At 40.8% G+C, this 21,767-nt stretch overlaps 1 protein-coding gene across 1 annotated transcript in view; it reads right to left on the bottom strand.

Annotated features, from left to right (window-relative positions):
* Positions 1-21,767, bottom strand: part of LOC144215238 (homeodomain-interacting protein kinase 2-like) — a 53,646-nt gene that overhangs the window by 2,087 nt on the left and 29,792 nt on the right. Inside the window, exons 3-14 of the mRNA XM_077744083.1 lie at positions 13,761-13,884; positions 13,186-13,305; positions 12,144-12,230; positions 9,230-9,414; positions 8,971-9,133; positions 7,074-7,203; positions 6,507-6,628; positions 3,917-4,047; positions 2,355-2,537; positions 1,436-1,756; positions 548-804; positions 257-411 (exon numbers count right to left, since the gene is read on the bottom strand). Coding sequence (XP_077600209.1) covers positions 257-411; positions 548-804; positions 1,436-1,756; positions 2,355-2,537; positions 3,917-4,047; positions 6,507-6,628; positions 7,074-7,203; positions 8,971-9,133; positions 9,230-9,414; positions 12,144-12,230; positions 13,186-13,305; positions 13,761-13,884 — 1,978 coding nt within the window. The remainder of the gene's footprint in view (positions 1-256; positions 412-547; positions 805-1,435; positions 1,757-2,354; positions 2,538-3,916; positions 4,048-6,506; positions 6,629-7,073; positions 7,204-8,970; positions 9,134-9,229; positions 9,415-12,143; positions 12,231-13,185; positions 13,306-13,760; positions 13,885-21,767) is intronic.

Raw genomic sequence — 21,767 nt, forward strand, 5'->3', positions numbered from 1 at the left:
TATTGACTATACGACATGAACACTATGATAATATGAAACAATCATATTACTATAAGTGGTCAATTATCTGAGTTAATCAAGTCAAGTCACATTTATTTATCAATCACAACAAATGTTTCAAAGGATTTCAGAGGCCCAAAGTTCACAGGCAATTAAAACATACACTGAGCAAAGATTGACCTGTACTGTACTGCACCTACTATGTATACGTAAAGATATCTAGTCTAGATTTCACAATTTTAATGTGTGTTTTTACCTGGCTGAGATTAAGAGGCTGCTGCTGGAAGGGGTGTGGCCCTGAGCGCTGCTGTCTGTACGATGCAGTTACACCACCCGGGATTTGAGTATTGCCCGAAAGAAATCCATTTGAGGATATGAACTTATAAGTTGAATTCTGACGGTTTATCGTATCTGCACAGAGGGAGGAAAATGTGTTAGTGATCAGAAATGGCTACTTGCAATGGAGAAGCACCGAAATTTCTCAATACTGCGACAAAGAAATTTCCCGAATACGGGATGAATAAAGTTATCCAATCCAATACAATACCTGGCATCAAATGTTCGCATTCATTCACAACCTCGCTGGTCTGAGATTTGAGAGGGGGGATGATGATTGTGCGTGGATTGCCATTGTTGTAGTTGTCCAGTAGGGCAGTCTTTGTGTCACAACTGTTGTTATTATTGTTATTATTGGTGGGTCTCAGCTCCACAGTGTAAGGACTGTTGTTGCTGCAACAGTCGGTGTCAGGTGAGTCATGGACGGTCACACAGCTGATCACGTTTTTCCTTTGTTTCGATGACGAGCTGTTGGGGAAACAATGAGCACTAGGTTACAAATTTCAGTACATGATGTATAGAGTAGAATGATAAGCCAAAGAAATTAAGTTTTTGCCATAATGGGGGTAAGAGTGGTATATTTTTAGTACTCTGTGCAGTTCAACTGCATAATAAATAAAAACACCAAAATAACGACAGTCATTTTTAACTGTCGGGGAAATATTCATTGAAAAGTAAGGTTGCATGAATAGCTGTGGATGTGGATTGCAGTGATGTAGAACTGTAACCAACATCTATTGTTTTATTTGGTGATGAAAAGCAAACTCCAAACACTATAATGATAATTATATATGCCACTCTGGCAGTCAATAACTACTTTCTTTAGCAGATAATATGTAATTTCACTGCAAGAGCACCAATATGTCACTGAAAATTCAGAAATGTAAGAAAAATATCTAAAAAGATCTAACCAACTAAATCAGACTGGAGTCTATTAATGATATCAAAAAAATATAACGGTGGATTTTCGCATGACTATCATCAAATGTGCCAAGTTCATCACACAAAAGTGCTTATTTTTTTTAAAAGCAGCACTTGCTTAAATAAGGCAGAGATAACAGAATCAATGATGACATTTATCTTATAATGGTTAACCCACCCATTGTTTTGTTTGTGATCATCCTCCTCATCTGTGTCACTGCTGATGGTGATGATGCTGACCGCCGGGCTAGGCGTGTCAGGGATGATGATGGTCTGCCTGGGGAGATGCTGCTGGTGCGGATGGCCACGAGTCGTGCTAGAAGCCTGTTCGGCCTCAGGAGCTCCCCAGCTCCCGCCCCCACAGCCTTGTTGGGATGGACAAACCGAGGCCGTGCTGCTCTGGATTGCGCATCGTGGGGGCGTGTTCTCCTTCACCCTTTTGGAGCGTTGTGGTGAAAGCATCGCCTGAGTGGACGACACTTCATATGCTGAAGTATTCCTTTGAAGAACAAAGAAGATAAGTTGTGACGTCAGAAGCGTGACAACTAAGGCTACATTCCCACCCTAGTAAATGGTCCTTTCTGGAGGTCTAAGCCATCAAGCATTTGAGGTCATTTTTAGTCTGATAGCTTGAAATGCACTACCAAGAAACAATGTATATTTTTTGCGCCTTTATCCGACATTGCTGGTTTACGTGTGTTGTTTGTTTTGTCAAAAAGTGGGGATGTATTGCAATGTGTGTGAGTGAGCGATAAGTTTTAATTAATATCAAATTAGTATACAAGTATGAAAAAGCAAAGGTCGGATATAAAAACATCAACTTCAGAGGGCCAGTTCTTACAATTATTTTCTTGTAATATTTTAACTCTTTGGAATGGGGAATCGTTGATTTTTGCTACAAGCTATTATTTAAATTACGGTAGATCATTAAAATAAATATTCATATAAACATACAGATATAAAAAAGATACTCTTGTGAGATGTGTCACATATTGTGTCACAAATTAATGGAATGAATGAAGTTTCTAGAACTTCTAATACTGTGGTGGGCCGGCCTATACTGTAATTTGACCAATAGAATTGTGATTAAAACACACCTGGCAGAGTTCTGGTGCTGTTTGTTCTTTTTGGAAGAGGCGTTATTATTGGACGAGGGTTGCCGCATAACATGTGCCACTCCAACATTGAGCGTCTGGTTGGATGGGAGCGTGACGTGGCTGGCCAACAAGGCTGGCTGCTGCATGATGGGATTATAATGGCTACCGTGTGGGTGGGAATTCCTGATGGAGAGAAAACATTTTTCAGTTGAAATTGTTAGAAGATGAGCACAGCCTGAGACAAACAACAGCATAGCAATATTGGTAGAAAAATATAAAACTATTTACTGTGACAATTTGAGAAACTGATATTTCTAAGTACTGTTTTCAGAATATGATTATTGCCAGGGCTCTGTTTAAAACGATTGGATGACTACATCTTCATAGCAAACTCATATTAGTTAAAATAAAAAACGATAAGATTTACAAATGTTAGGTTTATTTTAAGAACACTCTTTAAAATTTAGGCTGCTGTGTCAAAATGTAAATTGTGTACAGTAAATAAATCAGCACTATATGCACACCAATGTACATTCCAAATACTGTCATTTGTACTGCTCACAAGCCAGCAGGTATCAGTAAAATCTATTTCAAAAGAAAATTACAAGATGATTAAAGGGAATAAGCCACGTACAAAGAAAAAAGGGGGGGGGGGGCATAGGAGCTGACACGAGCAGCCGAGCGATAGCTCTGCAGAGGAAGTGCGACAGTTTCCTGATTCTTTCTCGATAAACCACTAAGCTACCATGGGAATGGTGGTGGTGAGGGGTTGTGAGCTTCATCACAAATGGACATTTGAGAAGGCATTTAAACATACTGAACAGTACATTTTCCCTACAACTGTTATTTAGACTTCTCTTCCCGCATGTTGCCTTCTCGCATCAGTCTATCCACTTGTCAAAGCGTCACAGAGAAATTCTCTTCATGTTCGTCTGGCCCATCCCCCTGAGGTCACAATGCTCTTATAAATGCACTTGTGTTCTTGTGAGTCGATCAAGATAAAGGACGGGTTGTCAGGGAGATACTGAGCCCATCGTCGATCATGTTTCCATTTGATTTAGTTACTTTTGGTCATCGAATACCCATAAACACAATTATGTGTTTAGTGTTATGATAGATGATCTGTATCTGTGATTACATTACAAGCATTTCCTTTTTAAAAGTGTGACATTTCCAAGTTTAGGCAAATATTTTCATGATAGATTGGCAAAACCTTTGCCTGGAATTTGCTGTTTGCCATCACACCATTACAATAGGATGTTTAAAGGGCAAAAATGTAACCTCCATTTTTCACTATGTAATCACTAGAAACATGAAAGCAAACTTTAGTGTCAATCTGTCTAGTAGTTTTGATACAATTGGACATAAAAAGTGTGCCTCCCTCACTACGCTTATTAACCATTTCATGTGCAGTGGTCACAGCCAATAACAATTGCGGTTGAATATAATACTCCACAACTATTTCTGTCAAGTGAATGAGTGTTGTGTCTATAGCTGTTATTGGCAGGAAAGGAATTAAGCAAAATTTTAATGTCTGAAATAATTTGGACGTGGATATTTACCTCCAGTTGGCGAGAGGCTGTGTGGCGCTCATGGAGTCAGAGATGACGGCGGCATGCTGAACTGAGGTGTGAGTGAGCTGCTGCCAGGCTGGAGGCAGTAAGATCTGCTGGGTGCCATTAGGCCAGGCCTGCTGAGATAAGATCAGACAGAGGGATTCAAAAAAGGGGAATCTTTGAAAAGTGGGCATTCACACGCATTCATCATTTGTGGGAAAGTTACCATAAAAACATGAGCACATCACATAAATGGATAATCAAGTAGAAGGGTGTGATCACCAAATACTTCACAAAAGTCAAACCCTTTTTGACAAAAGACCTAAGATCAAGACTTTATAAACTATTATTTGTTTGTCACTCTGTGTGTTCCAACTATGATAGATGAGTTATTAGTTATTGAAGTTGGTGGGAAAGCTTCTGCTATATTTTTAGAGAGGACAAAAAGACATTGCTTGTATGCATGCACGTGTCTGCATGCCAGAGTGCCTACCTTTGTTTGATACTCTATGTAACACTAATAGTTTAATGCAGTTGTAATGAGTAATGCTTGAATGTCAGCGCTAATGAATAGTTCATTAAATACCATTTGCGCATCTGTTTACGAGGGGATTGGTATGCGCTGCAGTAGATGTGGGTCGAATAAGAAAGAGGTGTCATATAGAATTCAAAGCAGACAATGTGTGCATAAAATTATCATTTTTTTTCTTTCCAAATATTTAACCTTAAAACCCTATTTTCTTAGGTGGAAGATTCTTTTGCCCATGCCAAATTATGAAGTTGCAGCCTCACTGATTTCAAAAGGAACATTCCTGTGTTAAGACAGCCTTTACATTTAAGGCCTTATATCAACATGCCATTATGACATAGTAATACTGGACATCCATCACCTGGCCGATTCTCTCCACACACTTCTACGTTCCTCTCTCACTGGGTGTCTGGGTTGTGTAAATTGCCTGTCTGCCCTGCAACGGTAACCCAGTTAAGAGGCCCCTTTTTTTCTCTTCACACTGCCCACCAGTACAATCAGTAGTCCGCCACCTCCCACCTCACCCAAAGGCTCCCGGGGTGAAAACCCTTTGTCACTTCAGGGCTCTGAAAGCTGCAGCTCTCACTCCCTGATTGTTTCCACATTTTCTGCATTCCTGCACCAGATAAAGGTTTTGTTGGTTGTCCTGCCTCACTGTTTTGGGACCTTCTTCAATGCTCACACTCATGAAGGTTGAGGAATAATGGGCATGGGCTCGGGTGCAACATTACAGTGAGGTCTAGGGCACAGCTGGGGGGGGAAAGCAGCCCGGTGAGACCTCCCACCGTGACGGAGCAAACACAAGGATATGCATACAGGCAGTTAGTAGGTGTGCTGCATGCCGGGCCATATAAACCATCTGTTTATGTTAACGAGAGCCTTGTGCCTTCACTTAACATGCGCGTCCACACCCCCCCACAGAAGGTACACGTACTGACAAGCAGCCTGGGGACATGCACTTCAAGTGTCAATATAAGACATTCACATTTGCTGTCTTCTTAAAAAGACTGTTATTTGGTCTTTACTCGATTCATCATGTTATTCATGTTCATGAATTTGGCAAATCTATAAATGATCAGCTCTTTTAGGGTCCAATTCAAGCTTCCCCCTGACCTCTTATGGTCCTTGGAGGCCTCTAAATCGGGGAGGCTGATTCGGAAGCAGCCCCGGAGCTAATCACCATTTGGTATCTGGCAGATTAAGGCACTGTAGAAACACAGGCATGCTCTCGCACACATACACGCACTCAAAGGTTTTGCCGCATGTGTGCCTGCCTGCCTGCCTACTGCATGATTAACTGGAGATAAGGGGGTGCTTCAAACTCCAAAGATTCTCAGACATATTTAAGCCTTCCTGGATTTTTCCTTTGGGGAAAAAGGTGGTGATGGATGGGAGAAGTCGACAGTGCACGTGTGCTACCGTTCACTCTTACTTCTTTTGACATTATATTAACAGCTACAAGTCACCAGCTACATTGCGCAGTGCAGGCTTGAGTAAAGGGCTTCTCTGCATGAGAGGCCCTTGTCCAATGTGCATCAAAGCGTAGCAGCTTCAGCCTCCAGCAGAGCACAGACAGTCAGTGAGGAGGACGAGGAAAGAAGGGGAGAAAGGAAGTAATCCATGAGAGTGCGCAACCTAAATTCATTCAAAAAAGCAAAGGGGGGAAAAAGTGATAGAAGGACAACAGTTGTCACCTCTGTCGACACGATTTTAGTTTCTTTGAGAAGATTTCCTAGATTAGTTTCCTGCAATATCAGCAACTGACAATCATAGAATCTGCACTGGAGTTCGAAGAAGGTTGGAGAAGTTTAGTATGGATTTTTTCTTATTCTACCTTTTTATCTACCCTTTCTGACAGATTTCAAAACAGATCCGGGCCATCAAAGGTCCAACAGCGTTGAACTCTGAGATCAAAAGTGTTCTTCAGGACAAAAAAATATGAGCTGAATATCTTCCAATCTATAGAAGAACTATCTATTCTTACATTTTAAGTGTCTGTATTTGGACTGGCCCACTTCTGCCCACATTATGTCTATTAGTTAGAAGCCAATTGGAAAATGTTTGTACCTGAGTGAGGAGGCCTGGTTGGATCTGCAAAGGTTGGGCGCCCGGGGCCTGTGTCACTATAGGAACAGCATTCTCCATTCGCATGGAGTAACTGTTGTGCTTGGAAGGTGATGCCTGTAGTCCTGTGAAGGAGCCAAAAACAAAACAAAGGATGTCAACAATCTAACATCCAAGTAATGTTTAAAGTCTAAATTCTGTTATTAGAAGAATAAAAATATTGTGGTAGTGCAGACAAATAAAATGATGACCTCAACCTAATATTGTCTTGTTTGAGGTGTTTAACTGTGTTATGTGGTGCTTTTTTTGTCACCATGTACGAGTTCATGGAAGCAAAAGGTGACATTATAGCCGGTTGGAACTTTCCAGTAAAGAGCAAACATGTCAGAAAAAGTATTTCTTTGCACATTGGAAAGAATATGAAGGCTCATAAAAAATGGCAAACATTTTATCTTAAATCTTACTCTTAAGGCAAAATCCTAAGTAAAGCTTAATCTATAATACATTGACGGCAGTGGACATTCAATCCATTTGGATCTGCTAATGCATTCTGAGCGCTTCATGCCTTACCTTGGAAGCCAGAAGGACAGACGATGAGTGCTTGCTGGAATGGATCGGGTCGGGCGGCGCAGAGCTGAGGAGCCCCCGTCTGCAGGGGCATGCTCCGTTGGGCCACAGCTGCCATGGAGGCAGCGGAGGGCTGGTAAAGTGCAGATTGGTAGTTTAGTATGGACACATCGGGACTTACAAAAGAAAATGGTAGAATTGTTGATGGAAAAGGGAGCTATGTTGTTGTCTAACGAAATGACGGGACCAAAATTGGGGGATGTCTAAGACAACTGCAAACACAGTCGACGACCAATTGGGACAATGTTGCCTGTGCCTGAGCACTTTAATTGTGAAAAGCAGTTAAACTATCAGAAGCTATGGTTCAGTGCAAATGTATATTACTCTACAAAGAAGTGAAGAGTAACCCAAAAATATATATAATACATTTTTGGAGCCAGTGTTTCATTTTGTGTTCATGCCAAAAGAGTGAGGTTGCACTATGAGTGATTGTGCTGTGCAACAATGGCCTTCTAACTACATGAAAAATTGCTGTTTGTTTCTATAAAACAATGCAGCATGAACAAAACAAATGAATACTTGAAATATGTTACAAAATGACAGTTAGCCTCTAAAATGAAGTGCCGAGAACTTTGGTATTTCATATCACAGTCTGCAAATCAATGTGGAAGAAAGGAGGAAATATTTGTCATATCCGACAGTCATTCATCAATAATATAACTTTCTTTTGCTAGTGCAACATGGTTTAACCATAAATAAGAAGTGTGCAATACCACTACCAAGAAGCATCCTAGAGTAAAAGAAATAACACTGTTTGCTCATTATTTGCTTTGGGATTCATCCACTGGTCATCATGTCGTATGAGGAGTAGGAAATGCAAAGGATCTTCATTTTTCATTTATGTGGTAAAAACAATTAGAAGAAGCATAATCAATGTTGCACAGACATTCATCATAATTGACAGAAACTAAATACAAGGCAAAAAGATAGATGTGATTTGCAAATTAATTATGATAAGTAATCAAAATAAGTAGAATTGATAGATGCCTCATCTGCGAGAACTGAAGTGCAAAAGATGAAGCGTGGTTGCATCATATATAGCGTGACCGAGATGCTTAAATAGAATTGAAGATAACAATATTTGGCAAAGTCAAATGTCAGCAGTTCCGCTTCCACAACACAGGGAAGAGGAAGTGCCACAAGCTAGATCTTAGAAATTGGAAAGAAAGGGATAAGGACAGAAGAGGGCAAGAACGAGAGGAGGGAATGAGATGAAGCCAGCGGTGAAGGGATTCTCTAGGCCTTAAAGCTTCAGACTGCAAGATAAGCAGGAAGCAGGGCTTGTCATGTGTGCAATCAGCACTCTGTGACAATCCCATAGGAGCTGGCTGTAGACTGAAAAATGTAGCCAGACAGAAACAAAAGGCAGAAAAGCAAGATGGCAGGCCAGAAAATGTGAGCACGTGTTTGGGTTCAAACATCTGGTCATGAGCTACTAAGCACCTCAACATTCATTTAGTGTCAATATGGTGTCACTAAAATAATGCTTAAACACAATTTATAAAGAGGATTTGACACTATTAAAGTCAATAACTGTATAACCAGTTTTTTATATATTTTGGTTATATATGTGATAAATTATAAGATTGTCCTGTGATAGGATTTGATATCTGTAAATGAGCAAACGTACTGGTAAACTATATTTCACAACAGCAGGGGGAGCCCCGAGGCTGACACACATGTATTTCACTGTACAGTATAGAGAGCCTTCTAAAATGAAAGGAATTACACAGTAACAGCATGCAGCGTTCCAATTTTGCAGGCACATTTGATGTGCCAATACATGCAATCTTTGCGTGGCAGACCAAAGACAAAAAAAAAAGTATATATTGACTTTCACCTGGCTGTGCACAGTGTTGAGCTGGTTGTTGAAGGTCATAGTGAGATTGGTGGAGGTGCTGGGGGCCACATGGGTGATGAAGGGCGTCTTGCTCTGGTTGACCGTATCATACATGTTAACACGCCGCTTACAGATCTCCATATTCTGGAAGCATGACTTCACACTAGAACAGGATTGGAGACACAGTTAGTGAATAATCAGATGCATTTAGATTTCAATTTTTAAAAGGCAATGAGGCAAATGGAAAGAATGAGCGTACTGAGTGCTGTGTGGGAAATCAAGGAGGTGAGACATCGTGACGAAAGGGTGGTTGAGTGTTTCAATGGGTGTGATTCTCTTGTCTGCGTCGATAGTCAGCATCTTGGTTAACAAATCGATGAATTCCCTCCTGTCGGCTTTCTCCGCCAACAAGTCGCTCCCCTCCAGATCTGATGTCATGTTCACCTGGAGAAACCAAAAAAAGGGCACTGTCATGCCAACATCATATAAACATATAATGCTGTTTTCTCCAGTGACATTGTAAACATCTACGCTGTTATTTGTAATGCCAATTGAAACAACATTCTAAACTGACTCACCAGGGTAATCTGGTGTAATCAATGCTCCTCCACATATAAATTTAATGGGACTGTTCCCACCACCAACCAGTTATACACAAAAACAAAGAAAATGTCATCGAAAACACAATGTCATTATTGAAGGTGAAGATTTATTATGAATAGGTTGAGGCTTGCCAATAAGCAAACTAAACGAGGCAAATTGGGCTCGCTGTGGCTCCTTCCCTGTGTTTAAACAAGCACCAAGGTCATGATATAGCTGCCCTTTGTTTCAACCAAGAAGATTGTCAGGCGGAGTGAGGACATCAGGGGAGCAGACAGGCTGCCTTGTTTGCTGTGACATGCAGAGGAAAAAGCCTGCTTTCATAAAGGTGCGAGCGCTTATCTGCAAGCCTGCTGAGGGGCTATCAGATGTGCTGCCAGTCAACGCAAATATGATGCCATTCTTTTTTCCCATGCATGTTATTCATAGTCTGTGACCACACCTCTCACTGATAAAGCACATTGTCTGTAGCTGGTAGGGGGAGATGACTTTAAGGAAAGGTGCATTACATAAACACTGTTATTAATTCTTCTTTTAAAATTATTCATGCACTTTCGATGCCATGGTCCGTTCGTTTTGCCAGTGAATGATCACTACTAGCTATCGCAGTTATAATGAGGCATTGTTAGAAATGTGGCCATAAGGGTGAGTACTGTTGGCCTTGCGTGTGAACATCTGTTGGATTGAGTCACATCTGTATTTTAAGGAATGCAGACATGTCACTCAGGAGAAAGGACAAGGCTGGCAGATGGAGCGCAAAACACCTAAGGTGATGTGTTGCAAAACCAGCACCAATTACTTAGTTTGCCAATAAGTGATGATAATAATAGAAGAAAAGATGGTATTGGCAGAGAAAGAGTGCAAAATGCCTGCCAAAGCTCCACCGGTTGTCCTTTGGAATATGCTGTGACTTTGAGAGCTATATGAGTCGAACAGCTGATATAATGTGTGGCGATTATCTATCAGTGTTTGTATAACTATGTTTGCCATTGGACATCTATCACTCCCAAGCTGTTCGCCTTAGATCCGTGGAAACTCAGCATTGTCTTTTTTACTTGTCAAAGCTGATTTTCCAGCCATTTAGTGCATACACAAGACGCACCTACTGATTGGGCGCCCCATCCATTTTAGAGAACATTTTGGACTTTTAATTGCGCCCTATTGGCATGAAAATACGGCACGTGAAAACAAATGAGTCAGCTGAGATTCCTATCTCGGAATGTTCGCACATCGAATGTAGAGAACCTAATGTACAACACAAACAGTGTCTCTTGTAAGCTGAATACGGGATACAAACGTTTGTTTCTGTATACGGGACAATTCCGATATTCAAGGAACATCCAGTTGACTAGTTATTTTCAGAATTAATCAAATTAGAGCCACTTGATATAATTCCTCACCATTTTTCTCACATTATCTTTCTGGCCTCTGCAGTCCTCATGTCTTTCAGGGCCTATAGCTATGTCATCTATTATACATGCAGGGACAGATGTCCACAATCCTGACTTGTTTATACGGGAGCATAACAAGATGGGCAAAGTACGCAGTTCTCTTCCACAACATGCTTCCAGCTTGAGCTCCTCTGTGTTTTTGTAATAAGTCGACTCGGGGCACAACAGTGAAGGGAAGGCTTTGTAGCGATGGAGACAGAGATGACCCATGGGATACTGAAGCCCGTGTATGTTGCTTTTATTGATTGTGCCGCATGTATGCAAGTTTGCAATGGCAACTGTAAATTAAACAAGCCCAGGCAATGATCAAATCATGCGCTAGCCGAGAGCGTGTTGTTCCAGACAGGGCTGGAGAGCTGCCGTGAGCTTTACCGGACAGCCGTAATTGTCGCCATCATTTATGTACCTGCATGTACCCACATGGACAATTTCTAGAGCCTGCAGCTGCTTGAACATCAAAATGAGCACAATTCATAGCAAATAGTACACCAGATTCGCTGTTATCAGATGTAGAATCAAGTTGGATCTTGATCAGACAGGACGAGGCAAAAGGGCCTGGGAGAATAATTGTGACATAACCATTCTTTTGTTGGGTCTGGTAGCAGAAACAGAGCTGAGCATAGTGAAAAAAATACTCATTATCAACTCGGTGTTAGGGATGTTCTACCAAAATGTCATAACTACATGTGAACTTTCCCATGGAAGAGACAAGTCGTAAGGGAAGCTGACATTGGAAAAAGTCCCCTTAAAGGCTGTAATGGTCTTTCTAGAAGCCCAATGGATTCAATGCAAGTCCCCTTGCTATTCTTCAAGAACATGTTGTGGTTGAACGTGATTGTTTTATAGCTGCAAATTTTAAAGATCACGTACTTATTATTAACGTATGAAGTAAGTCGGTTACCCGATGGATCAGTGGTTCTTTCGCCTGACTTTAGTCAAGGTGCAATTCCCACTCAGTGTTAGTTCGGTGGTAGTGTGGGGAATGGTTGTCTTTCTCTACGTGTCTTCCTACTACGTTTAATCATGCAGCCCTATTGTGGTTCGGTAAATGCAGGGGATTGCATTAGTAATATTTGAGCTGTTCTTTCTGATAAAAGATGTGCTTTGTGAGAAACCACATACCTGGGCCATATCATCCAAGCAGTTGAAAATGTACTTCCGCGCCTCTTTAGACTTGATCCCCGTTTCTCCCTCATGGTCCTCAGGAGTCTGTTAGAGAAATAAAGCAGATGTTCCCTTCAAACCCTTGACGCGCTTCCCCTCTAGACCTGCACTATTTATATGTGACTCATTATAGCCTCTTGTTGCTGATGGACAGCAGGACTCCGCTTGCCCGCAGAGCAACCCAGGGATCACATGCAAACACTCATCTAACATCCTATTATTGAGGAAAGCGAATGCAAATGTACAGAATTTTCCATATCGGAGATAGGGGTGACTCTTCCGAGCGGGTTTTATTTAAATGCAAACAGTATTTTTGAATGTGGACTTGTGTTAAGATAATGTAGTAAAATATCCTCAAGTTAATTCATTGAAAAAAAATATAATTTTCTTCTTATGATAAAAATTCAAAATAACAAATTCCAAAATAAAAGATCATTGAATTATTTCACGTAGTGAAATACTGGTGAGGTCCTACAGAGTACAAAAACAAGGACCGTTCACATTGAATACGTAAACATCTTTTACAGTTCTTCTTAAATGAGACACCATAAGGTCAAAATGTAGCTAATCAATGCCTTTTTCCACAAGAGGATTAACAGGCTAAAGTTCATGTCAAATCCTATATTAAGAAGAAATATGACTTTAAGCCCCCAATTAATTTAAGCCAAAAAGGCAAGTTTACATAGACTTCAGGAGTAGACTAGGAATCATTTCCACAGAAATAAAAATTGGGACTAACCTTCTCCTAAATAATGAGAAAAATTTTTTTTTTTTATTAAATCCATAGTGTGAGGTTGAAAGTGTGAGGATGAGCGGCTTAGATAATGAACAAATGAATGAATACATTCATAGCAGATTTTTAACAATTGAAGGCCCAATTATATGCATTACTTTTATTTTCCCGTGGTTGTGGGGTGCAGTAAAAACAAAGTAAATTTGTAACTAAGCTAATTTTACTGTGCTTTTATTCATAATGTTAAGTAGTTCATTCCAGGGGTACCTTCAATCTCCAAAGAGGATAGGTGGAATCGGGTTCTCTGTTGAAGAATCTGGTGGTCTTAGTCCCAGCACTCAACAGATATTCCGCAGGGAGACCCTGGGTCTGTGAGATGTACCGTATCTTCATGACGGGAAAAAAAAACAGTAAAATATTACGAACGTACATTCAAGGGGTCTTGAGGATGAACAAAAAAACATTTGAGCAAACATTCCAAGAATCTCAAAAACAGTTCAAAAGCAGCAATGTTTTAGAAATGACACAACATTCTACAAAATGTGTTCGATTTGACAAGATTGTTTGGCATTGAAGCAAAACTCTGTCATGGTCTTGCCAAAGATTCTGATTGAGGGAATTCAGCGATGTCTCGCTTTAGAGCGCAGAGGCTCGCTAATTGGACAAGTGGCACTGTGGCATATGTTGCTACAAACGGGCGACGTGCGAGGCTCCTAAGGGGCTGCTGTGGGGATTATGGCGGCCTATTTAAAAATAAATAAATAATAAATCCCATTGTCAAGGACACAAAAATGAATGCTCATGAAATGTCTCCAAGCAAGTCAGTTGTGTGTGTTCAATACCTGATCGTATTCAGAAGCACCGGGATAGAGTGGCCATCCCAAGAAAAGCTCAGCAATCACGCAGCCCAGGGACCACATGTCTATCGCCTCACAGAATGGCAAACCCAGGATGATTTCAGGAGCTCTGTGAGAAAACAGTAAACATTCATCAACTCATTGGCCGTCACTGAAAACACTTCTAGTTAAAATGGATTTGACTCGCTGTCAATGGCAGTGAATGAGCTAAAACAAAATGTAATTGAAAAAACACAACTATATGTTGTGGGTGGTTCCTGTTTTTTATTATGCCAAAGGTGGCCCCATTAAATGGAACTGTTACAATCATCATAGATCTATTCTGTGAATGACAAATTAACTCGCACACACATACTGTAACTGTGGCAGGTGCTCCAGCCATGCAAAAAGCTTTTTTCACACTTAATGTGAGCTTGTCGAGAGATGCCAAGAGACCAAAGAGAAAATTCCGAGCATGAGAAGTGAGCTGTCCAAAAAAAGGTTTTAAAAAACAACAACTGTATTCCTAAAGGAAAAACATCACCTTTACACAAAACTGCACTATAATGATAGGACAAAAGTGGTGTTTTTATATGACCATTTTCATTGTCCTACTTCTTTGTGATTATTTACTGCCAATCTCCCAGATGAAATTGATTTTCCATCTATTTTTAATAATATACAGTTCATTAATACATTCAGAGTTGATGTTTTAGTTGTGAGAGTGAAGTTGCAAAAGCCAGATGCGAGCACCATTGCCATCCCACTGTTTAGCAAAAATATTTGACAAAACATACACACATGAATGCTGGCTGAGATTGATGAGGCCACAGCGTACCTACTGCTGATCACTTCTATGTTAAAAGTTAACCACTTAGGTCTGGTAAATCTAGCCTTGGTATATAATCTACTTGTTTTTCCCGTTTTGTACCAAAATGCAACTAAATGAATATTTTATTTCAAATAAAAGAAAAATAAGCTTTTGAATGCAGTTAAAATTATAGTATCAAGATCAGATAAACAGAGAGGGATTCATTTGATCAGTGGTAATTTGCACAGAAAGCAGATTTCTTTCTGCTGCCCTTCATCTCATTAACAATGATTCAACTGTCTGCCGAAAGATACAGAAAATTACTCCCAATAAAGTTGAGATGCGAATGTCGTACTATTATGTTTGATGTTAAAGACATAGAAGCAAGCAATCAAGAACTCTTGGAAGATAAGGAAGTGATTACTGCTTCAGCTTTGGTAAAGTGCTTGATTGCAGATACAGTATGTGTGTGTAGTCATGCTTCAAGGCTACATGTGTGAGCTGGTAAGAAACGCTATGTTGACTTGATGTTTGGATCCATTTCAGCCGGAACCTTTCTGGGTTATGCTCTAATGCTCTGCCCTGATCGTTCATATGGCTACGCTGCATGTGCCCACTCAAGCCGGAAGCTCCTCGAGTTCAGCAATGTGCAAAAATAGAGAGAACAAGACAGAAGCAGAAAAGAAATGAGAAAGGAGAAAAGCATTGTTGCTCGTAATATCAAATTACAAATGTAAAAATCGACATCTGCTAGTGCAATGCTGCCATCACACCTGCTGATATAGAGCAATAGACATTTTCCCTTTTTCTCTAAACGGCTAATACAGATGAATTATTCATGCAGAGTCTGCGTGATTTAGACTGTTTTACTTTGGTGCCAAAAACAAATCGAACTTCAGTTGTGGGCATTTTATACCTTTTAAAGTAACATAAAATTGCACATGAAGCCTTGTGTAAGCCAACACAACCTTGGCTGTCAGTGTTCTTTTCCCCTAGAAAGAACCAATATTGAAGTGCTTTGCTCTAATAGCTGATAAATTGACAAATCGCTGACACAGATGAATCATCACCACGTAATCTGCACCAATTTATCGTCATCTCCAGATGGAATCACACAGCATCTTTGTTCTTGAAATATGCCAAAGGCAGTGCCTAATTTGTGCAAACCTATGGTGCATTTTAACATGCTTTAAGAAATTCTTGGGCTTTGAGGCACTGGACCTCACAAAAGAAAGAGTCTGTGGAAAAGATACAAATGCTCACATCCTCCCAGCTGGCTCAGTCATTGATAACATGAAGTTCCTGAGGGAGTCAGAGATGGTACCGCTCATGAATGGAGCCTTTCTTAAACCCCTCTCCCATCCCCACAGTCAGTCCAGCAACCCCCTACACACCCCCGCCCGCCGTAGTACCGCTGTGCCAGCTAAACCCCCTTTATAACCCCTTCAAACTAGGGCATAGAAGGCCAGACTATCCCTTCAAACCCACCTCTCCACCCCCTGTTCTGCTGAACCGTGCCTGAGCCTGGTTGGCCCGCCAACACACACGAACACACACACACACACATACACAGAAACACACCCACCCCAGCAAACATGCGGACACACAGCTGACTTCACAGGCTGTGTGCATGTCAGGATGTATCCATCAGGCTGACCTTCCCTTAGCTAGGGTCCAGACAGCGGACTGATGGATCCCTGGAAGCCTAAAGCATTTAATCATGTACGATATGAACTCACAATCACGCACACGGACCAGGCAGACAATCTACGGTAATGGATTAGTACTATTTCATTTCAGCTTGAAACACTTCATCATTGGCCCTAATGTAACTGTGTTCTTATTCAAATAGCTCTTCAGGCAGTTATAAGTGAGCCCCGTCTACTCGACAAAAATATTATCAACAGCAAGCGAGACAGCGCGCAACTGGTGGCAAAAAAAAAGCACTTTGTTTGAATAGATGCCATCATTAACCGTCCTCTAGAGCATTTTGCTTTCTTCTTTCCCATCCCATGCTTTGCTTTGACTCTTACCCTCCCCTCCATCCAGTCATTTTCCCCTGCCTATTGGAACAAGCTTAGGTCTGTGCTATGAATGGCTTCCGGACTCTCCCTGGATATTCATCTACATATTCATGCACCCTTTCAGCTTAACTGAATGCATACCATGGATAAAAATGTTTTCCAGCTATACGACATGTTGGACCCTGTGAAATCGATGTTTGGACTTCCATCCCCTGCTGCGCACCTGTGGCATCTAGAAATTGAGTCAATTCCCAGACATGCTCTTGCTCCAACTCTGCCCAAAAAGATCCACCTGCTATCGTTACTTCAGCTGTTGCTGTTGGAATTGTGTTTGTGTCATACTATATTAGATGCAGGGATCATGTAAATGCACATTTATGCAGGAAATTTCCATTCTCAGAGCATCTGCTCCAGGTGGCAGAAGGAGGTAATGGGGGAGGACTTCATCTGGACAAGGCAAACTTTTTCAAAGAGACCTTGAGAAATGTTGCTTCTATCTTAGCAAGGGCAACATTCGAAGGTCCTGAAAACAGTCCTCCCTCTCCTTTTTTCCGGCCTCAGTCAAAAAAATGAGGAAGCTGAAATGCTGACAAGGTAGTCACTGTTACCTGTACAAGTACAACAGGCCTCAGTGGAATATGCAATGCATTTACAACAAGACAAGTCAAAGCACAGGGACGGGTGGGGGAACAGAATGGGGGATAAGTGAATGACATTGAATATGCAGCTGTCATGAAATAGCATGCTAATTGCAACGAGGCTTGAAAAGATGTAATTGCAGACGTGTCAAGCGTTTGAAAGAAACTGTGAATACCTCTAATATATCATTACACGCTGTTAAAACTATGCATTACTTAGCTAACGTGTTTCTGTTGGTTAAGCCAATGCAGCATGACATTTAGTCTTGCTGGTATGGAGAGCAACTAATACAGAAAAGTGTTTTCTTCTCTATTAGGAACTTTTCTTCTTTTGAGGAAGAATTGATTATGCACAGTCACCGCCAGTATTACACGAGGTACAAACCTAAGTCCTATTGTCAGTGCAGCTATAAACAAATACATGTCACACTTTTTTAAGATTGGTTATAGAGTAATGCTCACTCATTTTTCAAAGGATTGGTGATTGGTTAATGATGGGAATGTGTCAGAGAGTGAGGCTTGAGAACAGATGTAGGGAACACAGAGAGAACGCCTCCAGCCTTTTGCAACACTATTATGTTAGTGGACTAACTGTCAGATAAAATTAACCCGGTCAGCACTGAACCAGACATTGACCAATCCCCAAGGCGTTTGTGCGGCTTGGTCATACTTTTGTCTGTATATTGCCAGTCTTGAAATTTTAATCAAAACTTTGTATCACATTCATTTATGTAACTCATTTAATGCCTAAAACAGGTTTTTATCCCAATTATGTTTTTGTCCAGATTGATTAGTATTACCAAACATACATACACATGACTGCAAACAGACAATATTGCAATCTTAGAAGCAGCCAGTCAACCAGCTTAACCAGCTGGCATGCCTGTCATAAAGGCTGAGATGCATCACCAAAGCAGGATGGGGGAGCGATGGGGCATCTTGGCGAATAAGACAGCAGGATGCACTGTAGAAATGGCACAGGCGTGCAAGTCAGGCAGATGAAATTCATCTGCTTGCAAAGGGAAGAAACTAAACTGAGTACTGAAGAAACTGTATGATATGGAGTGACAGTAGAAGGGTTTCAAAAAGGAACCTAAAAAGATCCTTTAACTAGAAAGCACACAATTGAAATACTGGGACAGGTTGAAGCAAAGAATATCATTTCTCAATTTATGGAGTACGATTTAAAGCAAAATTAGGGCCTATCAAACACAAAGCATGGCTGGCATTCGAACAACTCGACCGAACCAATCAACTAGTAAAAATCAAATTACTTGTTTTCCCCTGCTTCTCTTGTTTTACAAGCCAAAAGCCTGTCAAAATGCCGGTTGTTGTTGTTCTTGTGGACACCAGCATGAAGTTCTACTCCTCTTTCATTTGTAAATCAATTGTTTTGAATCTCCTTGTGTAACATGTTGCCCAGTTTATTTATTTATTTTTAATGTATTTTTTGTATCAGGGCTAATTAGTTATTTGCAGAATTATTAACCAGTAGAGGGTAACAATAGTTGTCCACGACTCATGGTTGTATAATTTAAGAGGAGATTGGAACACAAAGCTAATAAAAGAAACACAGTGGACCCGTAATACGCTGCAAAAGAAAATGCAGTGTTGGAGGAGTGCTTCTGGTCGGTTGATTATGAGCACTGGGAGGGTCACTGCGATGAAAAAGTGTGTGTGTGTTACTCTTGCAGTTGAAATTAACATTAAATTTTGTGGCGGAAAAGATGCAACAAAACAATTTATAAACAGGAAGCGCCCCAACACTAATTTACTATCATTTTAAAGTTGAAATCGATAAAAATGTAACTAGACAGCCCAGGGAGAAGTGATTCACTTGTATTCCTCAAAGTTTTGCATTTGAGTTTCAAATCTCTTCCATCCTCAAAGCCCAATTTTTCATTCTTTCTGTTAGCGTTGAATAAATAATTACAGACTTATTGTAACTGTAGGTTGAAGACATGTATGCACAGCATTTAGCCTGTTAGTGTACTGCAGTACAATTGTGCTTGTTTTTCATCAGCCAGCCAAGGGGGCATTAGTGTGATTCTCGTGTTTTCTCTCAGCCTCGCTGGAACACAATGGGAGGGGAAAACATGTTACTGCATCAATATATCCAATTCTATTGATTTAGAGAGGCAGAGAACAAGATCAAGTGATATCGGGAAAGAGCGGGGGCAGTCAGGTCTGATAGCACAAAGGTCGGTTGTGCGCTAATAGACACAGTGGAGATCCTGAGATTCCATTTGAAATGCACTGCCTGAGCCACTGGGGCGCCATCTTATTGTCACAGTGACATATGCCAGGTCAATGTATGCACATAAAAAATAAGTCATTCAATTTCAGCCGTTAACACTGCAGAGGCTGTATTGTTGCAGAAACAGCTGAGGAAACATAGTGCATCAACAGTAGATTTATTTCCACACCCTCCTTCATTCCTCCAAGTCTTAAAGGGGACAATGCATTTGTAGATGTAAGTGTCCGTGCATGATATGATACAAATACACAACTTTAAGGTAGATAGAGGATATGCAAGTACTTAATGAAGGGTCAACATTTATTTTCTGGCCAACAACTAATTTACTGTCAAGGATCTGATAACTGACTATTTGTTGTGCAGAATCAATATGTAACATTTATTTTGCTCATTGTAATCACCCTTTTGAACAATGCCAACATTTATTTTCAAATTTCTATTTAAATCTATGGATTTTGAGTATTTTAATTTTCACTTTGTATCAGGAGTGGAGTTGGAAGGAGTGCAACATGCGCTGATCTGTATGTTTTTTCTTCCTGTCTGACATGTGTGCCCCCACCTGCCAAGACTTCACACATAATTTTGCTGCATTCTTCCATGACAAGAATGACAAATGTCATCATGTAGAGAAAAAACAATAGGATTATTGAGACTTTATGGAAAGCTTTGGACAACTCAGTGCCTTCCCTGCAGCCTGATTAAGATTACTGTCTGCCTCCTTGAAGCAAATAGTATCATGAAGGGTGTCCCCCGCCTCTGGCCCAAAGTCGGCTGGGATAGGCTCCAGCACCCCCGAGATCCCAGCGGTTCAGAAAATGAGATGAGATGAGACTAGTGACTTCCCTAACAATGGAAAGGTTTGATTACTGACAGTAATATCATACACAATTCAGATTGGAGACTGATGTGTGATTATCAATAAAACCCAGCAATATGTCTAAATTGAAATTGAAATAATGTTTGCTTTGTTCTCTTTGCATGTAGTAGTTAAATCAAATATCATAGCCTCAGCAAACTTGGTTCAGAAAATAATCAAGTGCTCAACTTGGAAGTTATCAAGGTTAAAAAAAATAAGATGAAAAGATTAAGCACCAAGTATTTTGGAGTACATAAAAGTACACTCATACATTTAAAAATGGCAATGTACCATTATTCTCCTAGACACACATGTAACTGTTAAATTCTCGCCTATATGAGCATTTTATTTAGTAGTTCCCTTACTTGACAAGAGAGAACATCCTCACATTTCACAAACATTCTTGTTGTGGATAAGAAGCCTTGTTTAGATAACCGTGCATGCACATACTTTGCAGCAAGAACCCAACGAGTAGCGCTCAACATGAATTATAAACTAGAGCTAAACATTCTCAGTTCCGTAAGGTGGGATATCAAAACACAGTTTAAACTGAGGACTTTTCTGTCTCTTTTGTGTTCGTCTCCATTTTTCTTTGGTCTCTCTTCAATGTGTAAGCAGTGGAGGGGTTTGCTGCTGGATGAAGTCCAAAAGGACACAGTGTGAAATGAGCACAGCTTTGACCCCACACACCCCAAGTGCAGCCACTGAGATCACTTCTCGCAGATACGTTGGGCAGTATTGGCTGGCGGGAAAAGAAATAGGACCAATGGGGATTCAAGTGGCGGGAAAGGGAGAAGGGAGGAAGGAAGGGGGCGAGGCAGTTGTGCCTTAACACCACGATGCACTTTAAGCGACCCTTTGCCGAAAAGTGCCTGGGAAACCTTAGGAACAAACACTTTCTGTCATTTCCTCTTGAGAAAGCTCCTCTCGGTTCAGTGCGACTGTGACCACTCTTGGAAGGTTATTTGCTCAAATCAGTTTCTCTTGCACATTCCAGTGTGTCTAAAGTAGTCTCAATGTTATTTCTTTTTCATTACGTCGCACAGACATCGACTGGGTGGGCACGACAAAACACAGGCGTAACACTTGAGCATTTCCACAGATGACACATCTGTTTGCTCTATTTTAATAAGTACATGTCGATACACATGAGCAAACCCATCGCTGCTAACAGCTGCATCCCCGAAGCTTTTGCTATCTGGAGCCCAAATATACACAGACTCGCATCAGCCACATTCCACAGTCCTCCAAGGCCCCGGGGGCACTTTTGCAGCTGGGCATCCAATGGGCTTTTGCCGCTCTTGCTGCCTGCTTCCAAACCTCCCTCTTCATTGTCACTGTGCTTACCTCATCCTTCTTACTGAGTGCCTAAGCATTCTAAATGTTGTACCACAACAATTGTTATATTCCCAGTTTCCAGTTACCAT

The sequence above is a fragment of the Stigmatopora nigra genome, chromosome 2 (genome assembly GCF_051989575.1).
Source record: "Stigmatopora nigra isolate UIUO_SnigA chromosome 2, RoL_Snig_1.1, whole genome shotgun sequence".
Classification (NCBI taxonomy): Eukaryota; Metazoa; Chordata; class Actinopteri; order Syngnathiformes; family Syngnathidae; genus Stigmatopora; species Stigmatopora nigra.